The following is a 27,711-nucleotide window of genomic DNA, read 5'->3' as shown; positions in this document are numbered from 1 at the left end:
CTTCAGCATTGGCACTGGGAAATGCTGTTTAGGGTAACTACACAGGGCTGGATACATTTGCAATCCATTCCACTTGTAGCTTTCTGGAAACCACAACTGTAGTGTGAGAGTTGTTACGTTCTGTTATTTTTTGACCCATTTTGGAATCCATTGATTTGTTTAATCCCTTTTTGAACTTTCTGGTACTCTGCCTCTACAAGCTACTGTGGCAGCAAGTTCCAGAAGTTTACTAACTGCTGCATAAAGACAAGCTTTCTTTTACCTGCTTCAAGCTGTCATGGTAATAAGTTTCTTTGCATGTCCTGTAGCTGCAGCACTGCAATATCTGCAATATTTCCCCTATTCACTACCTGTGCAGTTCTGTGAATGTGTTGTGTTCACACTGGACCTTCTCTTCTGCAGCCTGAAGAGTCGCAGTGTTTTTCACTGTCTCCTCATATGCCAACTGATCTGTTTCCTTGATGATTTTAGCCGCAGCCTTTTTTAAACTCCACTCCCTGAGGTACAGGAGCCAAAGAGAACTGCATGCAGTACTCAAGGTGTGGTCACTCAAAGTTTAATGTAAATAGCTTCAAAATTACACAGTTGGTCTTGTTCTCAGGACCTGGTGGCGTCCAGCATTTCTTTGACTTTTTTGTCTGTTGCTACTCATTGATTTGGAGATTTCATAGAGCTGTCAGCTGTGCTTCCGAAAGATCTTGCTGAGCTGCAGCTGTCAGCTGTGAGTTCAGCAGCCTCTAAGACCAGTTTAGACTGCTTTTCCCTAAATGGATTACCTTACCTTTATTTACAGTGAAGCTAATCTTCCACCTTATTGCCCACTGACTCAGTTTTACAATGTCCTTAGGAGTCATCACTATCAATATGACATTTCACTGCCCCAGAAAGCTTACTGTCACTTGCAACTTTGGAAACAATTAGTGTCAATGACTCAGATAAGAGACTCCGGCAAAGGACTGAATGCTAATCAGAAACATGCAGAAGTACCTGGCTACCCCAGAGATTGCTACTTCAGCCGCTTCATATAAGACACTAGGAATTCCTTTATCATAGTTTGCACATGAGGCAGAGGATGATGTTTGAAAGTTTGAGTGAGAGAGTATGGGCTTTCAGATGTGTTCTTTGATGTGTTTATCCTAGTGGTAGTTTGGTTGGTTGTTTTTTTTTCTTAGCCACATAATTAGAGATGGGTTTTCTTGCTTTTTTATTAGATTTTTTCCAGTTTGTTTTACTGTTTTTCCTATGTCCCATATTCCAGAAGTTCACCACCTTCCAGTACTTTTAGTGAGATAGAAATCACAGCGTGCTCTCAGCTAGGATGGCATCTGTTTCTTTACAGTGTTCGCAGGTAACATTGTAACTGCTCACAGCAAAGATGACCACTGCTTTCAAAGGCATTGAAATCAGGTGGACATTTTGAAAAAGGCAATATATAAAAGAGATGCAGGGTCTGCAGAGTGTATGAAGGAGCAGGATGGGGAAAGTCCCTGTGATGATGTGACATAAACAGAATGGGATAGAGAAAACTCTGAGAGACTGGAATGGGCAGGGGATTGTTTAGAGAGAGAGAAGGCAAAGCAGGGTTGAAAGGAGATGGGAGAGTTGCCCCTTTTATTATTCACTCCAAAAGTGGAAGAAATAATATGTGGATATCTGGATATGAAAGCTTCAGAGGAAGGATGTTAACAGCGGAATGTTACCTTCAAAGAGGGGAGAGAGGCAAAAAAAGCAGAAAAGGAAACATAAACTCCATTCAGAAAGGGGGAAGATATACAGGTCATATTTTGCCATCAGAGAGCTATGAAAGCTTCCTTTCATGAACAACCTTGTCTTAAAGTGCTCTTCTGAAAGTGCATTAGAGGCATGGCCACAGACTGGATGCAATAACAGATCCATTTAATGATACATTTGGCCATGCACTTGGTATATGCTTATGATTCGTTACTCAGCTGAAATCCCAAGTAGGACTCACAGCTGCGTCTTTTTCTCTTCCTATCCTCCTGTTATATGCCTGCTTTCCAGTATTTTTATATTTAACCTGCAAGTAAAGCCCTTAGGCTTAATCTGTGTCAACTAAAAGTCACACTTGTAAGTGCTGCCAGGCCAATAGAGGAAACATATAATCTGCCACATCAAGCAAGGTTTGCCTTAATCTAAAGCTGAGGGAAATCAGCTTTGAAGGGTGTGCTGAGGTAAGGAATGCAGTGCACAGTGAAATGTGGGGCTGAAGCAGAACCGTTCTCCTTATTGCAGAAAACATAGCTCCATCATCACTTACAAGAAATAGAGTGTCTTGTTAATACAAAGTGATTAACACAGAAAGATATGAGGTTTTATGGTTTATTAATTTGGTGCATCTGTGTGGTGAAAGAAGAGGTTACTAATTGTTTAATTTGCTTCTCTTTTTTCTATGGAGCAGTTGCAGCAGTGAGCAAAAGCAGTAGCTTTGTGATTTAGCATTTCAGAATCATCAAAGTAGGTCACAGAGGAGCAGGAACATTTCGCCTTGCTGGACTGCCAGCTCAGCGCTCCTGTGATGCTAATACTGGTAGATCAAATCACCTGGTAGGGTGGTACCTTTGAGATAGGCAGGAGCACAGTCCTCCTGATGACCACTTAAAGTAATGCAGAGGCCTGTCTGGAAGGATGAGGGCAAGAGGAAGCTGCTTCTCCTTTTACTTCTGCACCTCTCTTTGCTTTGTGAGAATGCCAACCTGTAAGCCCCTGTTATTTAAAGAAGAGAAAAAAGAAGAGGAGGGGGAAGGCTTGTATGCAACTTAATATGAATTCCTGAACGAACCTTGTCTTCCACCAGGCTCCACAGAAATAATCATGTCTTTTTGGTAGGCTGGTAATTAATTACTCAGCGGATTCAAACAATGGCAGCGTATCTGAGACCCTGAGGAGGCTGAGTTCAGTGGCTGCCTAAACAACCTTTGGAAATTAAGTCAATGTTGTGTGTGCTACTTGCAGCCTCTGTGTAGTTCAACTTAATATTTTATGCTCAAACAATTTTTCTGCCTTGTTTCTGAAGCATGGGACTAGGGTTGCAAAGGAAAGTATTTGTGCCTGCACAAGGTTTTATTTATTTATTTATTCTATACACTAAAACCTCTCAGGTTCTTTTCTACTCATTCCAACACTGAGAGATTCACTGAATTCAACCCTCCCCTGCAAATGTTTGGCAGTTTCAGCGAATCAATGTTTTTTCATACACAAGTTTTCCTGTAATTTTTCCTTCTGTGTCTAACGAGAACCACCTGAAAAGCCGTGTGCCTCCTGAGCCATCCAAGTGTTTGCACAGTTAAGTTGATGTGATAAAGTAATTCTCCAGGTGTGACAGTCTCCAGCTTAATTCCTCTCCACCTGTTTCTGAAATTCAAGATAAGGAGGGGTGAAGTGAGGATCTGCAGGAAGCAGTATCTTTGCAATGCCTCTGGGAAGAGCGCACCCATTCAGTCTGAACTATAAGACTTAATTACAAATTGGATTATAGGAGTTAATCTTTGATTCTGTGGTGTAACACCAGACTGCTCAAAGCCCGTTAGGGGTTGGCAAGCAGCATGCAAGAGCTCTGGAAGTACAGCCAGTTCCTGTCCTTTAGACCCAGATGCTGGCAGGGCCAGTGAAGTCTTGGTGGTGTGCCAGGGAAGAGCCCCTGAGCCTTAGGCCCTCCCTGCAGCACCATGGTGGTAAGGGCTGCTTTTAAAAAGGTATATGCGTAACTACTTCTGAAGGATTAGATACCTGAATACCTTAAAAAAGTGTGGGGTTTTGGTTTATTTTTGAGGTTTTTTTAAGCAGCTAATATTGACAAGTTCCTACATAAACAAGCCTGTGGAACACCAGTAGGAACATCTAATGCTGTAAATGGTGCTACTGGAATAATACCCCTGTAGTAAGTTGTTCTAGCTTTTGCGACCTTTGTAATGCTACTTGACTCAGTAACTTAAGGTTACCAAGAATATCCTGAAACATAGTTGGGAGTATATAGGGACTGCACTGGCCAATGATGAGCACTACTTAATGAGACTGCTAGGTTGGAAGGCTCCATCAATCTTTAGACTATGGCTATATTTACATTACACATTGCAGTGATGCATAAAGCACACAAGAGATTGCTTTAAAATAAGATTGTATAGATACCTGAAGCTGAGCTGGACATGATAGCATGAAGGTCACCAGGCTTATTTTGCCCTTTGAAGATGAAAGTAACCTTTCTTCCACAGAGCTGTTCTAAATCCAAAGGGGTTACACTTTGCTTTGAGTTAAATGCCTTTGACTTGCTTATCCTTTGTTTCAGGTGAGCATTTCTGCCTTACTGGTCTTTATTTGCCTCAGTCTTCTCACTGTCTACGTGGTAGATAATGACATTTTCCTTGTTTTCTATAGGTGGTTGGATGAATCTATCATTCAAGACATCACACCCAAGCTGCTTGGGGCCTGGCCCAACACTTACACCTACACCAAAGCCTTGTCAGAATACCTGATTCAGCAAGAGAAAGGAAACTTGAACATTGCTATCATCCGGCCATCCATCGTGGGAGCTAGCTGGCAGGAGCCTTTCCCAGTAAGCATCAATAAAGAGCAATTCCCTACCAAGAGCTCTTTGATACAGCTGTAGCTGCAGTACTGTCAGGAATCTCTCTCTACTTGGGGCAGTGTCATTTTGAGAAACAGGTGCTCCAGTTCATAGGAGAGCATGTGGAAGAGGTGCTGGAGTAGAACAGCAAGCCTTCTTCAGCATCTTCAGGAAAGACTCTTGTCTCGAACTGAAAAGCACACATTTAAGCAATAATAACAAGGGCTGGGATAATAATGGTGCAAAATGCTGTCTCACCCACAGGAGATTGTGTCTGGACAGACACATAGGGGAGTTTCTGTACTCACTGGGGAAACACAAGATCTAAGGATCTGTTGTAGTTCTGATGCATTCTCATTCGAGTCTTTCTGTTGGTCTAGACACAGAAGTCCTGTTGAGCACCCCAAACCTTGCGTGGTCCTTTAAAGCATTGGCTAGCGTCATGTGCAGTTACCTAGTACCTCTGTCTTAGCAGGTAGTTGTTGAATTCACTGGCCTCACACTTGTGGGGGCCTGTTGCAGATACTGGTGTCAGCTACACAGTAACGAAATGCAGCTGTACTTTTGGACTGAAGTAATTCACTGAGCTAAATATACTAGTAGGAGTAATGTACCCTAACGCTGCAGCCAAATTGGAAAGGCAGCATAAAGTCATCTTTGGCTTTCATGCAGTTCGAAGCGTGCCAAAGATGGCTGAGATAGAGCCGAGGCTCTGGGCTGACCTCCCCATCTTGGAAAGGCAGAGAAAACTCTGTTAGGTGTCATAGCCTATTTTGGGTCAGAAGGCTCATCACTGCTCTTAACAAGCTCCCACAACTGGCAGTCTCCCCGACCTGAAGTAGGATGGAATTCAAAAGTGGAGTGGGGTTTTTTTTTGGTTGGTTGGTTTGTTTTGGGGTGGTTTTTTTTTCCTTCCTTGCCTTAGAAATTAGCTGGAGTGATCCATTGTATTCTGGAAGGTATATAACACACTAACTATTTTCAGCAAGTGTGACAGAACCAAGACACTGTAGTGTAGAGTAAACTCTTAAAGCCAGAGTTTATCCCTGTAGCCAAGTTATTATAGGAAGGAGGTAGCTTCCAAAAAGAAAATTAGATTCTTTTGTTGATGGGTGAGTTGCAGACAGAGTTATCATACAATGCATCCCCTATTTGAAAGCAATTAGGTGCTTTGTACTGGCTAGTTTCCTGGCAGCTGTCCCAGATAGGCTGGTCTCCTCCTGAACTGGTGTGTTGTTGCTTCTTTGTCCACCCCACAGCATTATAGCCCTTTCACCATTTAGAAGCCTGGGTAAGCAACACTTCATTGCAAGAAATAGTAATCTTTCTTCTTTTTTGCAGGGTTGGATTGACAGCTTCAATGGTACAAGTGGAATACTTATTGCGGTATGTCTCCTTACTGTTTAAACTCCCCTTAAAGTGAAGTTTGAGTTACTAAAATAGAAACCCTAAGATTACTCTACAGCCCCACTTATAAACTGTGTGCAAAGGAGGATCATAGCAATTTTCTGCATCTGGTAGAAAGATGTCACACACTTGCCATATATCTATATGCCTATGGGACCTGAAAGACTGTCTAGGCTCAAAAAAAGGACATTGAAAGAGTATTTTTGTTGCTGGTTCACTAAATGTGAATTTTAGTTTCTAAAAACTCTTAAAACCCCCTAAAGTCTTGGACTAATTTGCCCAGATTTTCAAAGAAAGGGCAAAAGATGCATTCTTGAAACTATGTGAATTCACAGATGCCAAAGCTTGAATCTTATAGGAGAACTTAATTTTCCTGGACAGTTTACCATACCATCACTACAAGGCAGTATTATTTATGTATGATTTGTCCAACGTGATTATTTTGTAAAAACTATATAGTAATCAGCCCGTTGCAGTGTATAAAAGGATTAGTAGTCTACAGCCATAGAGGAGCTGAATAAAATCCAAATATCATCTCTTTAAAAAAGCTCATTTATACCTGCGGCAGAGCATAAATAGAAACTGTTACAGTTACTTCTGGAATCCACAGTTACACATGTCAGAGACATTCAAAAGCCCCCAAACACATAATTTGTGTTCACAAAGTGTTATGAGCTGGTATTCACATCACACTTTTTTTAAAAATAATTACCTGTCAGCCTTTTCCTTGTTGCTGACTGCCCATAAAGCTCATACTGCCTCTGTGCTCTGCATCTTGTGATGTTTTCTGTGTTCTTTCATGTCTTGTGATCATCACAATAAAGAAAGTTTTTGTAGTTCTTTAATTTTGCAGATCCACTCCTTGCTTTTTCATGTGACAGGTTCTAACTTTTGTAATGATATCTGTGAGGTTTTATTTTTTTGTTTACTTTTGAGCATTAAAGGTGCCTCTCACAAAAATTTTTCATGAATTGGTTTGCAAGAAAGACGTTGTACAAAAAAACTCCATTATATTGTTCTTTATTCCCTGCAAGTGAATTCCCTAAGTAACAAATGACAGCAGGTAACTGTCATACGAGTATCATATGCTGGTACGTTATGAAACAGAGGCCAAATTCATATGCTTTCAGCCATATAAAAGCATGCCAATCAAATCTTTTGTCATTTAAAAAGCTTTTCTTCCCTTCATTTTTCTTTTCTTTTAATCTGCCAACAAGTCAAAAACACTTAATGATTAAGTATTTGAAAATTTTGCCCGTCTATCAGTTTATTTTTAGTAGAGTCTGCTTTAGGAATTTACACAACAGCCTGCATATTTTATATGATTATCTTTTGCCACTCACACCAGTAACTACTATTATATATTCTTCAAAGCATAAAATTTATAGCCTTACTGAACACAACAGCAAACCTAATGGTTATTTCCCTCAGGCCAGGTTTCACATGCAGATGCCAACCTGTGTCTTTATCTCCAGATTAACTCTATGGAAAGTAAAGATTTTAAGATTCTAAGTTCACTAGTAAATAACTTCCCTTCCCTTTTATGTAAAAACTTTGACTTGGACTGAAATAGGTTTGAAACCTCTAGGTTCAGGACTGAAGTTCTGAGGTCCCTCACTGTAGGAAGGAACGAGACAAATTCGTGTCATCAGCACTGGGCTCTTCAGTGATGAAATATGATGATTTGATGTGTAACTATATAGAGACTTAACAAAGAAAAAGACAAAGAGCAGTGACGACAGGGGCAGGGTGTAGAGACCACGTTGTTGTCCGTGCCCAGTGGCTCTTTGGCCCCATGGGCGGTGGTGCTGGCTTGCATCGGTTGGGAACGGAGACTCCGTGATGTGGAGAAGCAAGGGGGCATCGCCAGTGCCGACAGACAGAGTTTGTTTTGTACTATCTCCAGCTCCTACTGGATTTAGTTCAACTGGTTCTAGTTTTCTGTAAGCGAAAGGTATTTGTTAGTAGAAAGCCTGGGAGACTTTCGGTCATCTTTGGCAGGGAAGTGATAAATACCCATTTTGAATTAATGTGCTTGGATATGGTGAATTGTCAAATCCTGTTCAGTAGCTTGAAAATCAACCCCTGAGCATGTGAGTTATGTGTCAATTTGATTATCTGGAAGTTGTGTGATTACAACTAGCTGTCTTGGCCAACTGTATTTTAAAGTGTCTTTATTAGTCAAGTAGCTTTATTAGCCTTAATTAATGATGCCAAAAGGATAAGGTAAGTGTTTTGGTGTTTGTGTGTTTTTTTAAAAGACCCTCCCCATATGAAAATATTCATTTACCGCTTCCAACCCAAGCATCAGATTCAGATTTGGTTCATATGATCTTTGGGATCATCTGGGCAGAATCCAAACCCCAGTCCTTGCAAAGTTGTTTTTTGCTTGTTTTTTTCCCCTCAGTCACCACTGCAATATTTGAGTCTGCTTTCATTCCACAAATAGATGTATTTATTTTAAATATTCATGAAATATGGGAGTTGAAGTTGTTCCTGATAGTCTAATTATGTTTCTTTCACCTACAGTTGCTCCAGCTGCTGTGAGGAGAAGCTTTGTTGATTGAAAAACAAAATGAAATTAATTTCATTTCCACTGGACTGTAATTGGCATTTTGTCTCACTGTTATGTATTACATATTCACTGCAAGGCAATGAAGCCATAGGGCGGAGCCGTCTTTTAATTCGTGTTCTGGACAGTGACCGGCCCCAAAGCATTTCAGCTGGGAGGCTGTCCAGAAACATCAGGCTAAGACTGGGAAATTATTTTGGAGGGTTCAACTGCAGTAATTTCTATTTCACTGAAGAGCAAAAAGTCAGCAACTATAAACAGAAGTCATGCCATACCTGGTAGAGAAGTACCAAACCATTTCCAATGTAAAAAATAACTTAAACCACTGAAACCTGAAGTCTTCATTAAATACAAAATATATGAAATGTTTAATTTATCCATGTGTGTAAGACCGTCACATGCTGCTCTGAATACAAGCGTGTTTGCAGCACATCCATCAAACTCTAGTTTTGAAGACCTCAAAAAGGTCTTTAGTGTACCTGTGAAAATGTGATAGTTGATCACACAGTGGTCTCTAGTGGGCATGTGTTCACAGCAGTGGAAAATTCATGGCTGAGCTTGATTGCCTCCTTTGGTTCTTTTTGGTGTGTTTTTTTCCCTTGAAAAGCCAGTAGTAGGAACAACTACAACAAAATCATTTGCAAGTTAAGGTTTTAAGGTTGAGGTGTAACTGCTGTTCGGCTTAGAGCAGCAGAGACATGCCATGGGTTTGAGGAAGGGCATGCCCTGGGTCTGAGGAAGGGCAAAGGAGGGGGAGAGAAACAGAATAAGAAAAAAACAGATTAACATCTCCCAAACAGGGAATGTTGGGCCTGTTAAAATCCAGTGACCAGCAAACAATTATATGGGTTTTACAGGTTAAAAGACTTAAATGCTTTTTTCATCACATCATTCTTCTCCTCAGGCTTTAGGCAAGGGTTTTTGCACAACTAGGCACTTCCTGTCTAGTTGCTGTAGTAAAACTTCATCTTTTACTGCTGGAGAGCTATTTCACCATGAAATTGGGAGTCTTAAGTTGGCAGAAAATTAAAAAAAAAATGCTGCAATATTTCCTTTGCCCTAACTTAAATATTTATGGACCTGTAGAGCATATTCCTGTGCACCTTCACTCATTTCTTCCCTCTGTTTTTGCATGGATGCAAATTATAGGAGCTTTTTCCCTTCCTTACTTCACTAGTGCTTTTATCTCCCAGCTTTTTCACTGGGTCCTCAGCTTCTACATCAAGCTCACACTCATTGGATTTTATTTCCCACATGCTAGATAGCTTGATTGAAACCTTGACTCTGCCACTGGAGTTTTTGTCTTGCTTTTTTTGTGTATTTGCTCTGTTCAGCCCTCATACCCAACACACTAGGTGAAGTTCCTTCACCCCATTTCACCTCCACATTTCTGTTTTGCTGAATGATGCTTTGTGACTCAGTCTGCCATGTTGTTGCCATCGGTTGGCATATCTCTGATGTAGAACCTCCAAAGACTAATTGGTCATCAGGGAAACCCCTTGATAAACATTCAGGTTAAAGATACATATTCTGGGGAGGCCGACCCCATGGCAAGCTCTTCAAGGCAGGGGCCATGCCTTGACTGCATCTTTGTGCTTAACAGGCACAGCTTTGGAAAAGAGGAGGCTATGAATACATCCAAAGGAAAGGAAGTAAACTTTTCAAAAAGCCTACTGGTGTCACTTCCAAAGTGACTACTGTCTTTAAGGGACACACAGACCTCTGTCTGTCTGCATCATTTAAAAAAAATGTAACTTCAGTTATCACTGGGAATTTTACTTCAGTACATTCAAATATCTTTCATTCCTAAGGTGTTTCTTTCGTATTGACTTAAATAAGAATCACAGTTTCTCTTGTTACACACAGCACAGACGTCCTCTGAAAACGCAGAACGGTGAGATCCATGCAAGCCCCGTGTTTGTTTGCGCAGAAACCAAATAACCTTCTGCAGCAGGTGCCAGGCTTGAAAAGTGCTCATGTGGTGGTCTGTCCCCAATCCAAGCTGACAAAATCTCACCACGGCCTCATATTGGTGACTCTTTTCCTTTGTCCCACAGGCAGGCAAAGGCATCCTGCGATCTGTCATCGCCAACAACGAAGCAGTGGCTGATGTGATTCCCGTGGATGTCGCCATCAACTTCACCCTTGCAGCTGGGTGGTACACTGCTGTGCACAGGTAGGAAAGCACTCCTGTTTCTGCTGGACTCGGGTATTTACTTGGCTGTACCAGGACTTCAAAGGAAGCCAGAAGAATAAGTGAAAACCTGTGCAAGAGCCTTGTTGATTCGTTTCCTGGTCCGTGTTTTCTTCCCTGGGTTGGCGAGAACTAAGAGTGCAGCAGAAGCAATGAACGCAGGCTTTAGAGTTAGGAAATCTCTAAAGCTACAGCTGAGACCTGTTTCTCTGTACAATGTAAGCTCAGCTGGTGAGTCTCTCTCTGTGCAGTAATTTTTCTGAAGGCCAAGTTTTTTTTTACAGCAGCTGTTTTGGTGACTCCTTTCTCAGGCAGCTGCATTAAGTTGTTTTTCAAAGGGTTTTCAGAGTTTTCTTCATGAAAATGCTCTGCATCTTTTCCTTGGAAAACACAGCACAATATAAATATATAATGGACTCATATGATTGGGGAGGTGACCTAAAACAAAACCCATTCTTTGCATTGTTGAGAAGGGTATGTATAAGTGACATTAAGGATTTAAGATCTTTTCCCAGGAACCTCTGGCTCTGACCTTTTTAAGGTAGGAAGTGCTACAGTGTAAAACCATATGAATTATTGCAGAATTTTATGCAACTCTGAGAAATCAATACCAGGCAAATAAAAAGGCAGAAATATGTTACTTTGAAAGACAGAGTAAGCCCTCTGAGCTGAGGGTACAGAAGAGCTGCATACAGTAACCTAAATACAGGAATGCTAAAAGGATCTTAAAAGGCAGCTCACCAGCTTTTCAGATTTATTTTTCTCATAGTTTCATCTCTCTCCGTCAGCAACAGGCAAAGCAGCATGGTCTAGGAAAAACAAAAACAGCTTCCATTTACAGAATCACAGAGTGTTAGGAGTTGGAAGGGACCTCTAAAGATCGTCTAGTCCAGCCCCCCTGCCAGAGCAGGATCCCCTACAGTAGGTCACACAGGAACACGTCCAGGCAGGTTTTGAAAGTCTCCAGAGAAGGAGACTCCACAACCTCTCTGGGCAGCCTGTGCCAGTGCTCTGTCACCCTCATGGTGTAAAAGTTTTCCCCTATGTTACATGGAACCTCCTGTGCTCCAGTTTGTATCCATTGCCCCTTGTCCTGTCACTGGACATCACTGAGAAGAGCCTGGCTCTGTCCTCCTAACACTCACCCTTTACATATTTATAAACGTTAGTGAGGTCACCCTGCAGCCTCCTGAAAGCCTCCAGATGAAGAGAGTTACAGCTTGTCCATAAAGCTGGAAAAAGAGATGACCACGTGCTGATGAGCACACAGGTAGACTTCCTGGCTCTGGCCATGGTAGGAGAAGTGTCATTTTTTTAACTTTTCATCAGCATTACTTCTAATATGGTTTCTACACAAATAATGATTAGGCTAAAAGAGCAATTGCAGGACTTGGTTTAAAGCTTTGTCTAGCTGGGCACAACCCCAAGGTTAGTAATCTGTATACAAAAATGAAGAGCTTGAGCCTACTGTAAATTTAATTTCTCTGTCAGAGTTTCAGGCTTAGGTGCTGTCTTGAAGAATAGCATGTATGGTATAATTTTTTCTTTTTCCAAATCACCTAGAAATCACTTAGAAAGTCAGCATCCTTCAGGGCAGGTGACATTACCAAAGGAAATTAAATTCTAAAACTTAGCAGAGAACTGCAATCTTCACTACATAGCATAGAGCTTTGCAGGACTTCTTTGTAGAGCTTCGCAGAGCCTCTACCAAGGCCACCAGCTCAGCTGGGTGGTGGAGAATGTAAAAAAATCAAGTGAGAAACTTGGTGAGATTTCGTATCCCAGGTTTAGGAGTTCTGTGTCCTGGTCTCTTGAGCCACAGGAGTTTTTAAAAGAGAGGTTCCTCCTCCAGCGCAGAAAGGCTCTGAGCACCAGAGGCACCCTAGAAGCACCAAGATGCTGTATCCTGGAGCCAAGCTGCTGTTCAAGTCCAGACCTTACTTGTAGCATTTTGACAGCTGCTAATGTAGAGTAAGAAAACTGCTGTATTGATGGCATGACTTGCACAATTGGCAAGGCAGGCTTAGATTGAAAATGCTGTTTGACTAATTCTTGCCTTATATTGAAGGAAGAAATAAAGCCTGTGTGCTCTATATCAAAATGAGACTTCCATTGAAATGGGTTGTTTCATTGTGTTGAGAAGTAGCACAAATCATGTCAGTTAAGTAAATGATTGTAAAATGTACAGTGTGCCCCTGAGATTGGCTCGGGCCAATTATTTACAGTGTAAGAAGAAAAACTATTAAAAAGTATCAGAAACTAGTCAGTATGCGTGCTTTCCTTTACTGTTTTTATAATTCTTGATAAGTGATATATGGCTCATTTTCCTTATGTCTTTGTTAACTTCATATGCTCTCCAGAATATTTCTGAATTTTATCAAAATTTCATATTTTCTACTGTATTTTCATCTTTAGGAAAAATGCTGCCTTCTGCATTTTTTTATGAGCCGATGTTACAGGTTCTTGGGCTGTTAGCTTTCATGCCCCGTTAATAAAGTTTTGAATGCTTTTCTTCACACCTTAAAATAATACTACTTTCTCTTTTCCAGACCAAAAAGCTTGTTGGTGTACAACTGTACAATAGGTGGAGTCAACCCTTTCTTCTGGGGAGAAATGGGTAAGGTCTAATTTAAACCTAGAACATGTCAAAACATCAATAGCATTCCTTGGCCAGACTTTGAAAAGATAGTTTCATATATTTAGGTGACATTCAGCATCTGCCATTCAAACTGTGCACGGGACGCCCAACTGTAGTTGGCAAGGGTCCTGTGACCAAAAACTCCTGGTGCTGGGCATTCACCTCAGGAAAGCACCTGTTCAGTTTTCATTGTGGGTGTAATCATGTAACCAGACTCGAGAAGGCAGACTTTGAAATGTCAGGTGCACTTCAAGAACAGTTTGCCTTTTGGTCGTGAATTCAGTCAGTGAAAGAATTGAAATTATTCTCATGGCTGACTTTTCTTCAAGTGGATGTGCTTCTGAGGCAGTGGTGAAAGAAAAGGAGACACCTGACGCCCTTATAGTGGAAAACTCACGCTGACACCAAGCATCAGAAATACTACAATCAGTCAGTACATTCATGGACAGATGTACGGGGTCTGATTCACATTCTGCTACACATCAATTCATATCTCTGGGCTTTAAATACAGGTTGCTGGGAAATCACTACTGTGGTGTTTGACCTCTCAGCCTTTGTCTTTGCATTTGTCTTTTCATGATTTAATTGGCAAACCGTAAGTCAGCAGAGAACCAGACCATAACTGCATTTTCAGAGCAAGGCTCATCTGAAAATCCTACTAATATCCTACCATGAGATTCCATCAAGTGCTCTAGCAGGGAAGAGGTTTCAGCAGTTGACTGACTGGTGAGAAAAATCACACCCAAGTTTCTGATATCTTTTTTTATAACAGGTCTAACACTGGTTTGTCACAGTTTTGAGCAGAGGTGAGGCTTCATAGGTGATTGTTGGAAAACGTAGCCAGTCTTCATAATGTGTGAAGTCAGATCATCTGTAGCTTTTTTCACAGGAATAAATGCAAAGTTCTTCCCAGGCTGCTACTTCAGGCAACAGCCACCATAGCACTACTACCTGAGGTTTGCCTTTCATAACCCATTTTCAGTGTAATTTTACTGATGAAAAGAGCAACTTATTAATGCATCGTAACTGATCTTACTCTGTTACTTCGCTCATAACTGTGGTTTTAGCAATGAAATCATGTGAGTGCAGCAGAAGCTTGCACAAGCAGTTCAGCTGCATGATGGGACCGTAAGCAAAGTGTTCTCCCTGGCTGACACTGTGGATTTCTTTCAACTACATGTTGTAGTTTACACAGTTTGCCAGGGATCAGCAGGCTGCAGAGGTGTTTTAGGTATAAATTCATGAACAGGAATTAGGATGGAATATCGAAGAGCAAAATTTTGCCCTTAAAGATGTGGCATGGTTTAAGAAATGAATTTGGTAGAAGTTTATTACATCAGGATGTTAGGACCACAACCATTCAGTCTGAATTCTCAATTCAGTCTCCTACCAATTCTTTTTTGGTAAATGCACGCGACTCTAAAATCTTTATATATATTACAGACTTTTTACTCAAGCTGTCACCTTCTTTTTGAAAGCCTATTTCCAACTGTGTTTAGCCCTGCCAACCTTGCAGGTTGAAACAGTTGAGGTCAGGGCTCCACCTCCAGTGGTTTTTTTGCTTTTTCAGAATTTTTCTTTATCCCCCAGCATGAAAGAAGCTGTTTGATCCAAACATACAGAATCAGCAGAGGGAAAGACAGTCTGTTCAAGGAGTCTGGGGAGTCCTGACTGGTACAGAACCTGTAACCAGTCACTGAGGTGGAGGGTTGTAAAGTGAGACTGGAGCTGCTGAGAAACAAGGATGAAGAACAGGATTCATCTGGTGTGGGACTGAGAGTTTTAGTGCAAATCAAACATGGGGTTTGTGGAGGGGAGGGCCTGGGCTACCTGTTTAGGGAGACTTTTACACCATGACTAGCTGCAGGAATGACGGGCTAACACAACAGAGTAGGAATTTTTCAATGCGAGAACAGGAAAGGAGAGAAAGATCAAATAAAAAAATTGAGATTGGAGTGGTCCGACAACGCCTTGCGTAGGGAACAGAAGTGACTGAGATGGGGACAACTTGAGTGTAAAGGTGATGATCTTGGAGGAAGTGTGGAGAAAGGGATCTAGAAGGGAATTAGAGAGATATTGAGGTGTTGGAGCAAGTGCAGAGGAGGGCAACAAAGCTGGTGAAGGGCCTGGAGAATAGATCTTATGAGGAGTGATTGAGGGAGCTGGGTCTGTTCAGTTTGACCAAGAGGAGGCTGAGGGGGGATCTCATCATGCTCTACAATTACTTGAAAGGACATTGTAGAGAGGTTGGTGCTGGTCTCTTCTCACAGGTAATTAGGGACAGAACCAGGGGGAATGGTTTCAAGTTGCAACAGGGCAAGTTTAGGCTGGACATTAGGAAGAAATTCTTCACGGAAGGAGTGGTCAGACACTGGAATAGACTGCCTAGGGAGGTGGTTGAGTCGCCATCCCTGGATGTGTTCAAGTGTCGTTTAGATGGGATGCTGGGTGATAACGGTTTAGGGGTGAACTGGTAGTGTAGGGTCAGTGGTTGGACTTGATGATCCCAAGGGTCTTTTCCAACCTGAATCGTTCTAGGATTCTATGATAATTTGAAAAATATATATGCCTACTTAAGAGCTTATGCTTTAACATCCATCGCAAAACAGTTTATTCTACAGATCTCCAGATACAGACAAACCTCTAGTGTTAAAAGGAACCTTAACTAACTTACTTCTTTTCCAATTAAGGCTAAGCCTTGGGATTTTTTCTTACTTTATTTCATTAGTGCTATTATTTTCCCTGCTATTACAAAAATGTGGTCAGACAACTGAGTCTTAATCTGAAGAAGCATATTTTGCTTTGCCGCAGTGTACATCTTGCTAGTCTGACTTTGTGAAGCACATTTTGCAATTTCTGCTCAAAACTAAACCTTTTAAGTCGGCTTTAAAATGATGTTCGGTGTGTGAAAATGTCAAATGATTCTTGACAGTCTACCTAGGTGAGACTGGTGTCTGATTCTTCCCCTGCTAAATCTGCCTTTGAGTTGTAAAACTTGCTGCTGTGACCAGAAGGGAAGGACCACCCACCCGCTACATCATTTCAGTAGCTCCTAGAGGTGTTTCTGGTTCAGGGTGTTCTGCCTGCCTGACCCCTCTGTCTGTCTGATTCTTTCTGTCTCTCTCCAAAACAAACTGTTGGAGCATAAGAGACTTGCTATGCTTGCAAAGTTGAACACGTTCCGGAAATTAGGAGACAGAGCGATTATGCTGAGTCAGTTCAGGCCAGGGTAAGGGAGGTTTGTAAAGAAAATGCCCATAGCATTAGCTGTTCTGAACCACATTTTCCACTACAAGCCTTAGGTAACCGAGATCATCAGGGTGTTGCTGATTTGTGGGAAGTTGGCTGATGATCTGAAATGGCAAGGGCTGCATTTTCCACTTACTGATGAGTTCTTTCTTGCTATCCTGCCCAAAGATGTCAAAAATGAAAAGAGAAAAGAAAGGCAGTAATGTCTTTAACATGTTTCCAAAGGGAAACCTTCTCAACCAATTTACAGCTGAAAACTAAATCTGCAGTATAGTAATATCAGGATTTGAATAAACAGAGCTATAAATACATGCTGCAGACAATAATAAAATTATCAAAATTCCAAAATGCCAGTGGTTCCCAATTAAACTGATGGGTTTCCATTAAGAAATGAAGTGACCAAATGAAACTAAAGGAACTTAAATATTGATAAGCAGATGGGAGTTTGTAAATAAACTGGGTTTTAAAGTGCCTCATGGAGAAACTCTTTTCAGGGGAGAAGCAGCAGAGTTCATGGGATTGCTCTCCTGATCCATGAGCTACTTGAATGGACACAGATAGACCGCCCTCTCCAAACTGGGAGCAGGTATCTTTAAGCCAGCTACAACTTTGTTGAAGTACCATTTGTAGCAAATGGCCATGCTGCTGGTGTGGGGGAAAGAAATGCCTCACTCACTGCGTAGATACACACACACAAACTCTGCCAAGAGCTGGGCCAGGACAGCAGCTCCCTTCCCAATAGCCCCCCCCAAAACTGGTTATGGCCACCACACCACCTTTCCAAATCTTTAGTATAAACGGCTCCAGCGAGCCCTCCCTGCCAGGCACAACCACATGGGAAAGTTTAACTTGGAGTTTTTGGCTAATCCTTGCTATTTTGAGAGAACATGCCGCAAAGGGTAAGACTTCCCTACCACAGTCCGCAAGATGACCCCAGGATAGCCACAGCATTGCAGTGCAGCTGCATAAAACAGAAAGCATGGCTGTCAATTCTAGCTATTCAGATGCAGGATGAGTTTCAGGAAAATTAGTCTTTGGCCGTTAAACTTGCACCATACAGGACACAAAAAATAATAGTGAACTTGGACGAAAACTAAGTCAAATTATTTTAAGTCTTTCTTGTCTAAACTTAGCAGTTAAGTGGCTAACAAGTCTTCTCTAGTTGCTGTTATTTAGAATGAGTAGAGCAAAAGTGCAATAATGAGCCGACCACAGATACATGAGAGTACTATCTGAATATTATGACTGGAATCTGCTTATCTGAGGATGATCTGGATGTTTCTTGTGACTTGCAAATTCTCATCTGCTTTTCTATTTGTAACATAAGCTTAGAGAGTAAACTATAATATGAGCACAGCTTGATGTCATAACTCTCAAATTCATTTTTAAAGAAGTGAAAAAAAGCCCAGATATTCTTCTTTGTTGAGCTCACTGGTGCTCAGGAATAGGCACACCATCTGTTTATCAGTCCCTAGGATGATAGTCTTGTATTCAACCACTGCAGTTTTATTAAGCCTCTGCAATATGCAAATGCCCCAGATATGCACATCTAGGTGCCGCTTCTGCGGCACCGTGCCGTTGCAAGAGCTCAGAGTCAGACCCAGTGTATTTTATGCCTTAACATATGAACGGAATGAAAGCTCACCACCCTATCATTAGTTTTAAAGTTAAAAAGGCAAGACAGTTTGCTGCTTTAGTGCATCCAGAGCTGCTCTGAAAACACGCTGAGGTATTTGGTGTTGTGGGTCAGATGTGGTTTGAGAGGATATAATAAAAGTCTTTCTAGAAGCAGCACCTCATGTGTGTAAGCAACTCGTCCCTGACTCAGGCTAATATTGACATCAGGCCTTTTGAAATTTTGTTTGTTTGTTTTAAGCTAGTGGATCAAAGTTTGCTTTCAGTGATCTGAAAATATGTTAACACTTACCAGTTTCTTTTATGTCTACTGGAGGTGAAAGCAGAAGTGCAGTGCTTTGGTTTGAAGCATTTCAGGCTACAACTGCCTGTTTTTCCTCCATTACGTTTTGGTGCTTTGATAAGGAAGTTTTTGTCTGTCGCTGTTAAGTCTAGAGCCTGGTTGTGTTTCAAACAGGTAATAGATGGAGTAATGAATTTTAATATCAGAAGGGACCACGAGATCATCTGGTTACATAGTTCACATAACTGCAGGTTAAACATGTTCAGCACTGTAACATGGGCTTTATGACAGCATGTTGGCATGTTTGTGCCCAACTCAAATTAAGTGCCCGATTTTAAGTTCAGTGCCTGTTGCCTTACAGAGCAGTATGTCATATCCACGTTCAAAAGGAACCCACTGGAGCAGGCCTTCCGAACACCCAACGCTCACATGACGTCCAACTACTTAATAAACCAGTACTGGGTAACGGTCAGTCACAAGGCACCAGCCATGCTCTACGACCTGTACATGAGGCTCACGGGGAGAAAGCCCAGGTAAGAAACCTTCAGCCTCCTGCACACCTGCCACTGTTACCAAGAGCAGATCTCTGACAAGTTCTGAGAGGTGGCTGCCTCAACCTGCAGACCCTGGTGGTCTCCCCATCTCCTTGTCTCGAGGAGATTGCTCAGAAAGAAAAGGAACTGTGTGGCCATAGCTAAGCATAGCCTAGAGTTCCCACCCTTTCCAGTTCGTGGGGGAGAGCACGTCTTCTAAACTCAGCTTTACACGCTTCACAGGTTCCCAAGACAAAAGAGGAGGACTGGTGGTTACACCGTCCTCCGTACAGCAAGATTTTCCACCATTGCAACTGTATGATGTGATTGCCTCTGTCTGTCATGAGCTTGCATAAGGACTTGAGACTGACAAGGTTTTAGAACGTTCCAACTCATATTTTTTTCCCACAAATCAGATGCGTGATTAGCAGGTGACAGCACTGGCCCAGCACCTTGAAATGTAGGAAGCAGTTGTTTCTGAGTATGGATAAATTCTGTATTTAGGAGGCCAGTTTACCATTGCAATTGGTATTTGAGCCTTGGCACTGCCATGGCTAGGAGGAACGTGTGACATGCAAGTCCGATCCCATGTGGAAGGAAACCTGGTGTAAGTTACGTAACTCAGCCAACAGCCTTCTTTACTCCCTGCCAGAGGAGAATTTATCGTGCAACACAAGAAAGGTATACCAGTACTGTGTTAATGTCAGCTGCTCTGTGCTCCTCTGCTAGTTAGAAAGCTGGCTGCAGCTGTTTTCAGAGAAATCTCTGGCTGATATATTACTGATTTCTCTCTGATATTCTGCTGTGGAGGGAAATTGGACCAGAAAAAGACTTCCAGTTATCCAGGAGGCAAAAATTACCCTAGAAATAGAAGTAAACTGAGTATGAGCAAGAACAGGGTGCAATCTCCAAACTCTGTTGAAACAGGCAGCGGTAAGATCTTGGCATTGCCGTTACTATTAACATTTCATAAAGTTGATTGCCATAAATAGCTAATGGACATTGTCCACAATACTGTGCTTAAATTTCAAACAGAGCTCAGCATGAACTCGTGCTGAGGAAGATATCTTCAAATAGAGCTCAGCAATGAACTGTGAGTTCACCAAGTGCTTTTTTTTGTTGTTTTTTACTTAGCATAATTTCCCTTTTCTTTTTACATCCTACTTAAGTTCTTCCATATATTGCTGCAATGTGGTAGAAAGCACAGTAGCAGCTCATTCTTTCTTTTTTTCACATCTACCTAAGACCTTTATTGTCTAAGGGCAGTAAACCACATCAAATGAAAAAGAATTGAATGGGTCACTGAACGTGCTTTAACGTTTCCCTGTGATTATTCCTTCTGCTTCAAACAGAGCACCTAGACTTAACTTTCTTCCCACTTGTCACTCCCATCTATTGAAGTACAAGCCATCTTCATGGCTGTTTCTTGAATTCTTTCCCTGACCCTGTGCCACATTTGCAAGCAGAAAGGGGAAAGTTCTTTGCCAGTACCGAGACTCAGGCTTCTGCACCCTATTGTATCCATATGGAACTCATCATAAGGTGATGGGTTATCATATGGAATAGGTTATCTGGGAGCTGGTTATGGTTTTGCAAGTCTGCTGTTCATTCAGGACCAGCCTATGACCTTTACTAGTTTGAATTGTGGGGCAATTCAGAGGAACACGGTTGTGGTTCCCTCTCGTAGTTGCCACATGCAGTACCTTTCATCTCCTTCAGCTTTAGATTTCTATATGCTGCCTCTCCTGAGAAGCTTTCTGTAAGTGTTAGCTCATTTCACATAAATTGCCAGATGTCTAGCAAAAGTGCCCTAAATGGCTTACTGTTACTGCTGCACATCCATCCATGACTTAGAAAATAATGTGTTTTATATCATTAGTAATCTCCTGGGGCAATCTGTCGCACCTGAGAATCTGCTCACGCACAGCTCGGTATGGGAGCAAATAAAGAAATCATTACTGTAAACAGTTTTCTGGAAGGCAAGATGCATTTCTGAAGTGTAACTAATAAGGCTATCAGCTAATACTTGCTTTATTCCTCTCAGTTTCTCCACAATGGAGAAAGAAATAGAAATAGAGAGGCTGTAGCCAAGCACGTTTCTACTCAGTTGATGTTTTCCAGTAGCCCATTCCTTCATCCAAATCAGTCAATATTTTGAATGTGATCAAAACATTTAAGCTATGTCAGTTAACATGAAACACAGTTTTCATACATATATCTTTGGATGCTTCATTTCTCTTTTTGACTCTTACTTTTAGCCAATCAAGATATGTTGCTTTGGGCAGATCTAAAGTCAGAGCTTATTCTGCCCACACTGACCAGAGGCCATGTGGACAACCTATTATCAAAACTCAAGTAGGGACACACAGTGGATTGTCTTACCATTTTTTTCTGACAAATTCCATTAGCCCTAAGCACTTCAAATATATTGATAGCTTTTGGGGTGCTAGTCTGAGAGAAAACTTCAGAGCTTTGCAATCTAGCCATGTACTTTTTTGCCCAAGTTTCTGAAAGGTGTTAAATATTCCCAAAGCTTTCCCCCACGTACTTGCCTACAGAGGCACAGCCAGGAAGATTAATATAAGGTAATTCTAAAAGTTGTTTATCTAAACTGCATCCCATCAATATGCACATAATTATTCAGAATGAAAGTTCCCTTAATCTGATGGCTTGCTTTGCTTCTAAAACGAAATACACTTTAATTCTGTGTGGGAGTGCCTATGTAAGGTTTTAGTGCTCTTTCAGTTTGCTTTGGGTAAGCTGCACAGTTCTCTGAATTGATGTACTCATTGTGTCTTTTTGTGCTGTGCTCAGTGCTTGTTGTCGTGGCAGTCACATCTGCACGGGGAGAGGCCAGCCTGGCACCATTCTTCCCCAGACTGCCGCCTTTTATTTGTCACGGCGACTGTGTTACCCTCTGGGCAGCTTAAAATTTCTCATGGGGAAAAAAAAAAAAAACCACAACAAAAAACCCCAGCTCTGTTTTCCACAGAAAACAGGCTTTTAATGCTTTCGCTTGCCCTTATCCAGCCTGAGAGAATGTGGTGTTCTCTCAAAACTGACAGAGAGCTGTACATCAACACTTTAAAGCAACTGCCTCCTAGAGGCCTTTTGTACTGACGACCTTATTGCGACAACTGTAAAATAATCCAGCAAGGTAGGACAGCATTACTGTCACCTCCTTTTATATATTAAAAAAAAAATTAAAAAGAGGCCAAGACAAATGAGAGACATCAATGTACATTCAAACTTCCAATCCACCTCTGGTCAAACTTCTTACCTACATCTGATGCTCCTCCTCTGTTTCAGAATGATGAAGATTATCAATAAACTGCACAAGTCTCTGATGCTCCTGCAGTATTTCTCCACCCAGTCCTGGGACTGGTCTTCAGATAATATGAATATGTTAATGAGTCACCTAAACACAGAGGACAAAAAGGTAAGCATGTCCTGCATATGGATGGCTAATCTCCAGTTCTGTTCAGCTGCAGCAATTATTTTTTGGTGTATTGTCGAGCTTTCACATGACATCCACATGACTGGAATTTACTTTAACCTGAAATCATTTATTTCCTCCTTGTTTTATTAAATAACTTATCAAGAACCTTCCATTTATAACCGGAGAATGTTTTCTCTTGAGCTGTCTTGCTGTTTCTTCCAATACAGGTCAACCACTTAACATGGCAGCTATGGTAGGTGATATAGACGGAAATTACTTGAAAGTTTTTGATGCCTTCATCCACATTGGTTTTAACGGGCACTGCACTGTCTTACTCTGAACAGGATGAAAAAAGTTCCTGTTTTATTTAGGTCCCCAAAGAGGAATTAATTTGCAGGATGTCAAGCCCTGCTCTAGGCTTAGTAAGTTTGAAATACTACTCCGTAAGAATGGGATTGTAACGGAAAGACGGAAGGAATACAAAGAGTAAATTAGTTATAAGCTTGAATGTGCAATGACTGGTCAGTATCTCCTTGCAACGAGATACTTAGGCATTCACATCAAACTGCTCTCACTCACATGATTAAATTCTTGCACAGGCTTCCAGTGGTAGAATCAAGAGTTTTCTTCCCTGTCTGCAGAGGGGATGCATGCAGCAAATTCTGACTTCTAAGGGCAGCAGCACTGCTGTGACTACAGCAGATGTAGAGGGAATGTAAATGATGTAAGAGGAGCTAGTTTTGAGACAGATAAATAAATGACTTAATGCACAATTTTGTGTGTGTGTACAAATACACGTATTTATGGAAAAATTGCCACCTGAAAGACAAATTTATTTTCTGCCGTCTAGCACTAAATTTCTACTTGCTTTGCCCAGATTTGCAGCTGGGTGAGACATTAATCAACAGCTGTGAAATACAGTCTGTTAGTGCCTGTGCCTTCTTGGAAACTTGGTGGCTTTAAGATCTTTAGAGAGTGGGCCTTATCAGGAACAGAGGTCATGAAGACTTGACGCTTAGAGGGAACTTCTTTTGAGCTCTGGCATTTAACTTCTGCTCTTTGTCTTTAAATCCCAGTTATACAACTTCGATGTTCGTCAGCTGCACTGGTCTGAATACATTGAAAGCTACTGCCTAGGTGCTAAGAAGTACTTGCTAAATGAGGACATGTCTGGCATTCCAGCAGCAAAGCAGCACTTACGAAAGTAAGTCATACCCAGTAACAAGAACAAGAGCTCCTGGCTACCATGAATAGCTTCTGAGGAAGTTTATGCCATTATTATTATATTGCAATAATTATTGTTGAATAATATAGAGATGAACACAGCGTAGCTTATTTCTTAGGGCAGAGGGTTGTCAGTATTTCATTCTTTCATATTTTAAGAAAAAGAGGACTTTTGATGATACTAATGATCAGGGGCTAGATATTATGCCTTCCCAGTAGATGACCAACTAACAAAGTTACAATGAGTAACAGCAATACATGAATTCAAGTCTTGGTCATTCAGAATTACAATAGAAAAATAAGGGTCAGATTAAGGTTTTGTGAAGCTCCTTGAAGTTTCTAGCAATTCAAAGACACTGCATGTAAACGTTCGTATCATTTTAAACTTTATTTTAAAGTTGAAGTTTATAATTCTGTGGTGGGGATAGCCAAAAATTTTCCAAAATGAGTGGAGCGTTTATGCGTTCAGTCCCTGTTGACAGTTTAAGAATGTCTGAGATAGTGTTTGATATTGTCCTTCTATTCAGTAAAAGATTGTGCTCTCACTGTCTTCTCTGGCCCTTTTACTGAGAAGTGCAGGCAAAAGGGGAAGGAGGAGCTCTCTTGGAATAAGAGTCTGGTTGTTTACTTTAAGAAAACCACTCTTGTGCACCATAAATGCTAGAAGCAGCCTCTTGCCATAGCAAGGCATCCTAAACAAGTTCTTCGTTCATGGATTATTTTTAAAGGATTTCTAAGAACCTCCATAACAGGCCAGTAACTGCCTCATAGTCCAAATGGGCAGTGTGGTGTAAGTGCAATCACAATGTTTACCAAAAAAAGCAAACAAAAACTCAACCAATCAAAACCTTTTATAAAAATTAAACCAATCTTGGGGGTATTAGGTATGAGACACTGGGAAAGTGAGAATTAGAGAACTGCAGGAACTTTTGCTTGACAGAAAGAGGACAAGATGATTAGCATCTTAAAGACCCAATAATGCCATTTAAATATGTGGTGTAAAACATGTCCCCCCAAATGCCGGTGCTGCAGTATTGCAAAAGTGAAGACCATTTATGATTACTGAGTAATTGCTTGCCATTAAAGGCAATGTTTCACCCAAATAGGAAAACCTTATTCATCAGCTCCTACAAAGGTCCTCTAGCCTACCACCAATCCTGCAAGGTAAAAAATAGCCAATAGAGCAAATCAAAACAGAAAGTATATCCAGACTATCATAAAGAAGAAAACCTCTCAGTATGACTTCTGTTTGTGTTTGAGATGTGGGTACATGAAACAAGAGAGATTCATTAACTGTTCACTGCACCCTAACTTCAACACAGTCCTTGGCAAGACAGGAGGGAGATTGTAGGCAAAGTCTTCACAAAAATAGGAATGGCCAAAAGCCCAAGGGCCACTTGTAAACAGGATTTGTGCCTAAATTATCTGTATCAAATGAAACAAGCTGGTAAGCTTTTTGTGGTTTTTTTTGTCTTCCTCTATAAGATGCCTCTTTCTCTTAATCAGGCTGAGGAACATCCGATACGCATTCAACACCACCCTCCTTGTGATCATCTGGCGCATTTTCATTGCAAGGTCACAGATGGCTCGAAACATCTGGTACTTTGTGGTGAGCCTCTGCTACAAATTCCTTTCCTACTTCAGGGCATCCAGCACCCTCAGGCACTGAAGCCGTCCATCAGCAACCAGCCTCTTCGAGAAGGACCTCCATCTCCTCTAATCAGCAACTATGGGCATCGGGGTCTGAAAGTAGCAGAAAAATTCACTCCCTCCAACAGCAGCCTGCATTTATTGTGTACTGTTATATGTTCACCTTTTTCATTTTAACTAATGCTTTAATACATGGTGGTCTTTCTTCCATAGGACCAGGCCAATTTTTCAAGCCATAACTAAAGCTTTAGGAACAGGTCAAGCTGGAACCGTTCATCTAGAGCCTGATGTGCAAGAGTAAGGATTAACCAAAGTCATTGTCTTCCCATGTACTACCTAGGCTATCTTAATCCCATTTTCTTCCTGAAAAGAGCCAAATTTAAAGCATACAACCTTGGAAGAAAAGGATAACATCACAGAAGACCCAGCCAAGGAAATTAACCTGTAAAGAGGTCTTCCTAAAGAGGGTATTCCTTCATTCTCATTCAGTGCAGTGGTACCTTACTGAAAAACATTATTTCATATTTTCAGTTTTACAAAACTGAGAGGTGGAAAAAATCAGTTACACTAGGCCAGTGAACACACTGAACAGTTTTCAGATCTTGTCTTATGTTGCTGCTGAGGACTGATACTTTCAAGCCATAACAGAAGACACACATAGAATTTTCATGTACCTGTGTTAATTCTGCTCACTCACAAGCTGCTTTCATATGGAGAGGTATTTTTTTTCTCTCTGTGGTTAAGGTTTCAGTCTATTAAAATGCCTGTTCTTGCATTTATCACATCTGCTTGGAACATTTCTCCTGGAAAAATGCTGTATGTACTCTGAGAATGAAGAGATGACTTCTTAAAAGATTGAAGAAGAAATCAGAAACTCTGTAGTATTTTTGAGAAATAGGTCTTTTTCTCCCTTGGATTTGTGTGCAGACAACTTCTCTCCCTGTAGCTCAAAACCAGCCTGGTACTGTCTTTCATGCATTCATTACAGCTAAATCATTTTGCAGTTGATCACTTCTACTGGCAAAGGAAGTATAAAGACATGAATGGAGGAAATACCACCAGGCCAGTTTTGCTACCACTCCTGCCAATAGGAATTAAGAAGTCTGAAACTTGTTTTTGTTGAGAATAGAAAAGGTTTCATTGACTTCTGTGTTAAAACAACCACATGCTGCGAAAGTAATGCATTTTGTCCTATACTGCAGTTTAGAGAGATCTTCCTAATGCTCATGGCTATTGACGATAGTTGTTTCACCTACCGAAGTATGAATTCCTGACAGGGGAGAGAGAGAGAAAGAGAGCCTTCTTCAAAGTAGCTGGTGCAACAACGGTCTTAGTACAACAGCAACAAATTTATCATGCTATCAGATTTTCAAAGTCCAATCTAATAGTGGGATCTTTTTTATTCAGATAACACTGAATAAGCACTTCAAGTTTATCAGACTTTAAAGCAGCTAGGTTTTGAAACAATGCAGTATCCAATTTCTGTAGTCTTGTGTCATATTAGCTGTCTGAAAAAGTAATGCTGTATCACACAAAAAAAATGACACCATTGTTCCTTTGGGAGCTGAGATTAGCAGAGTGTTTGCAAAGCTGGCATTCTTCAAAAGTTATACTTGTTTTTTGACAGTGAAGGTAAGAGCAAGGTATGATGATGGTATATTTATATCTTAGGCATCCAAGCTAGTTCAAAAGTCTTTCTGAAGGTGCAATAAATTAATCTTGCCCCATATGCCCCTGAAATCTAGCTTTAAGCAATTGCCAAAGGATGCCTGCAGCAGAACCTGACCAGAAACATAGTGTCCAGAAGAGCAGGGCTCTGGCATTCCCTAGCAAAGGCCCCCTGTGTTTGTCAGACATTACTTCCTATCTGTGCTTAATTGGGTCAAGCATCCAGTTTACAAAGACACCATTTTTTAAGCTTTTTTTCCTTGAAAACATACTTTCAGAAGTACAAAACCATGCTGGTTGTTAGCTGTATGGTTGCCAACTTCAGAAAGCTGACAGTGCATTGCACGTTAGTGAAGTATCATTGCCTGGGAACCTAGGAGCTATGGTTTTGGGTGCTGGGAAACAGACATTTAATGGGTAGTGCTTCCGTGGCATTATACTTTGCTAACGGGGCTACGCAGAGAGACTGTGGCTATGTTGGTGGGGTGAGGCAGGTCACTGTAGGGATTCAACTAGAAAGACTGCATTCCCTCAAATACATAATCAGGCCATCATCCAGCTTCCAAGTCGTCTCATATGGAAGACTAAAACACCAAAACAAAAAAAACAAAACCAAACAAAACTGCAGCTTATTTTG

General features: G+C 41.2%; 1 protein-coding gene across 1 annotated transcript in view; it reads left to right on the top strand.

Moving 5' to 3' along the window:
* The window catches only part of LOC104274304 (fatty acyl-CoA reductase 1-like), a gene marked incomplete at its 5' end in the record, with an annotated part of 29,833 nt that extends 4,302 nt beyond the window's left edge, over positions 1 to 25,531 (top strand). The window contains 8 exons of the mRNA XM_009869899.1: positions 4,393 to 4,570; positions 5,924 to 5,968; positions 10,619 to 10,737; positions 13,305 to 13,372; positions 18,922 to 19,093; positions 22,403 to 22,532; positions 23,609 to 23,736; positions 25,263 to 25,531. Of these exons, the coding sequence (XP_009868201.1) occupies positions 4,393 to 4,570; positions 5,924 to 5,968; positions 10,619 to 10,737; positions 13,305 to 13,372; positions 18,922 to 19,093; positions 22,403 to 22,532; positions 23,609 to 23,736; positions 25,263 to 25,425 (1,003 nt within the window). The remainder of the gene's footprint in view (positions 1 to 4,392; positions 4,571 to 5,923; positions 5,969 to 10,618; positions 10,738 to 13,304; positions 13,373 to 18,921; positions 19,094 to 22,402; positions 22,533 to 23,608; positions 23,737 to 25,262) is intronic.
* Between the last annotated feature and the right edge of the window lie 2,180 nt (positions 25,532 to 27,711).

Source organism: Apaloderma vittatum, unplaced genomic scaffold (assembly GCF_000703405.1).
Source record: "Apaloderma vittatum isolate BGI_N311 unplaced genomic scaffold, ASM70340v1 scaffold1905, whole genome shotgun sequence".
NCBI lineage: Eukaryota > Metazoa > Chordata > Aves > Trogoniformes > Trogonidae > Apaloderma > Apaloderma vittatum.
This window is presented reverse-complemented; position numbering and strand designations above follow the sequence as displayed.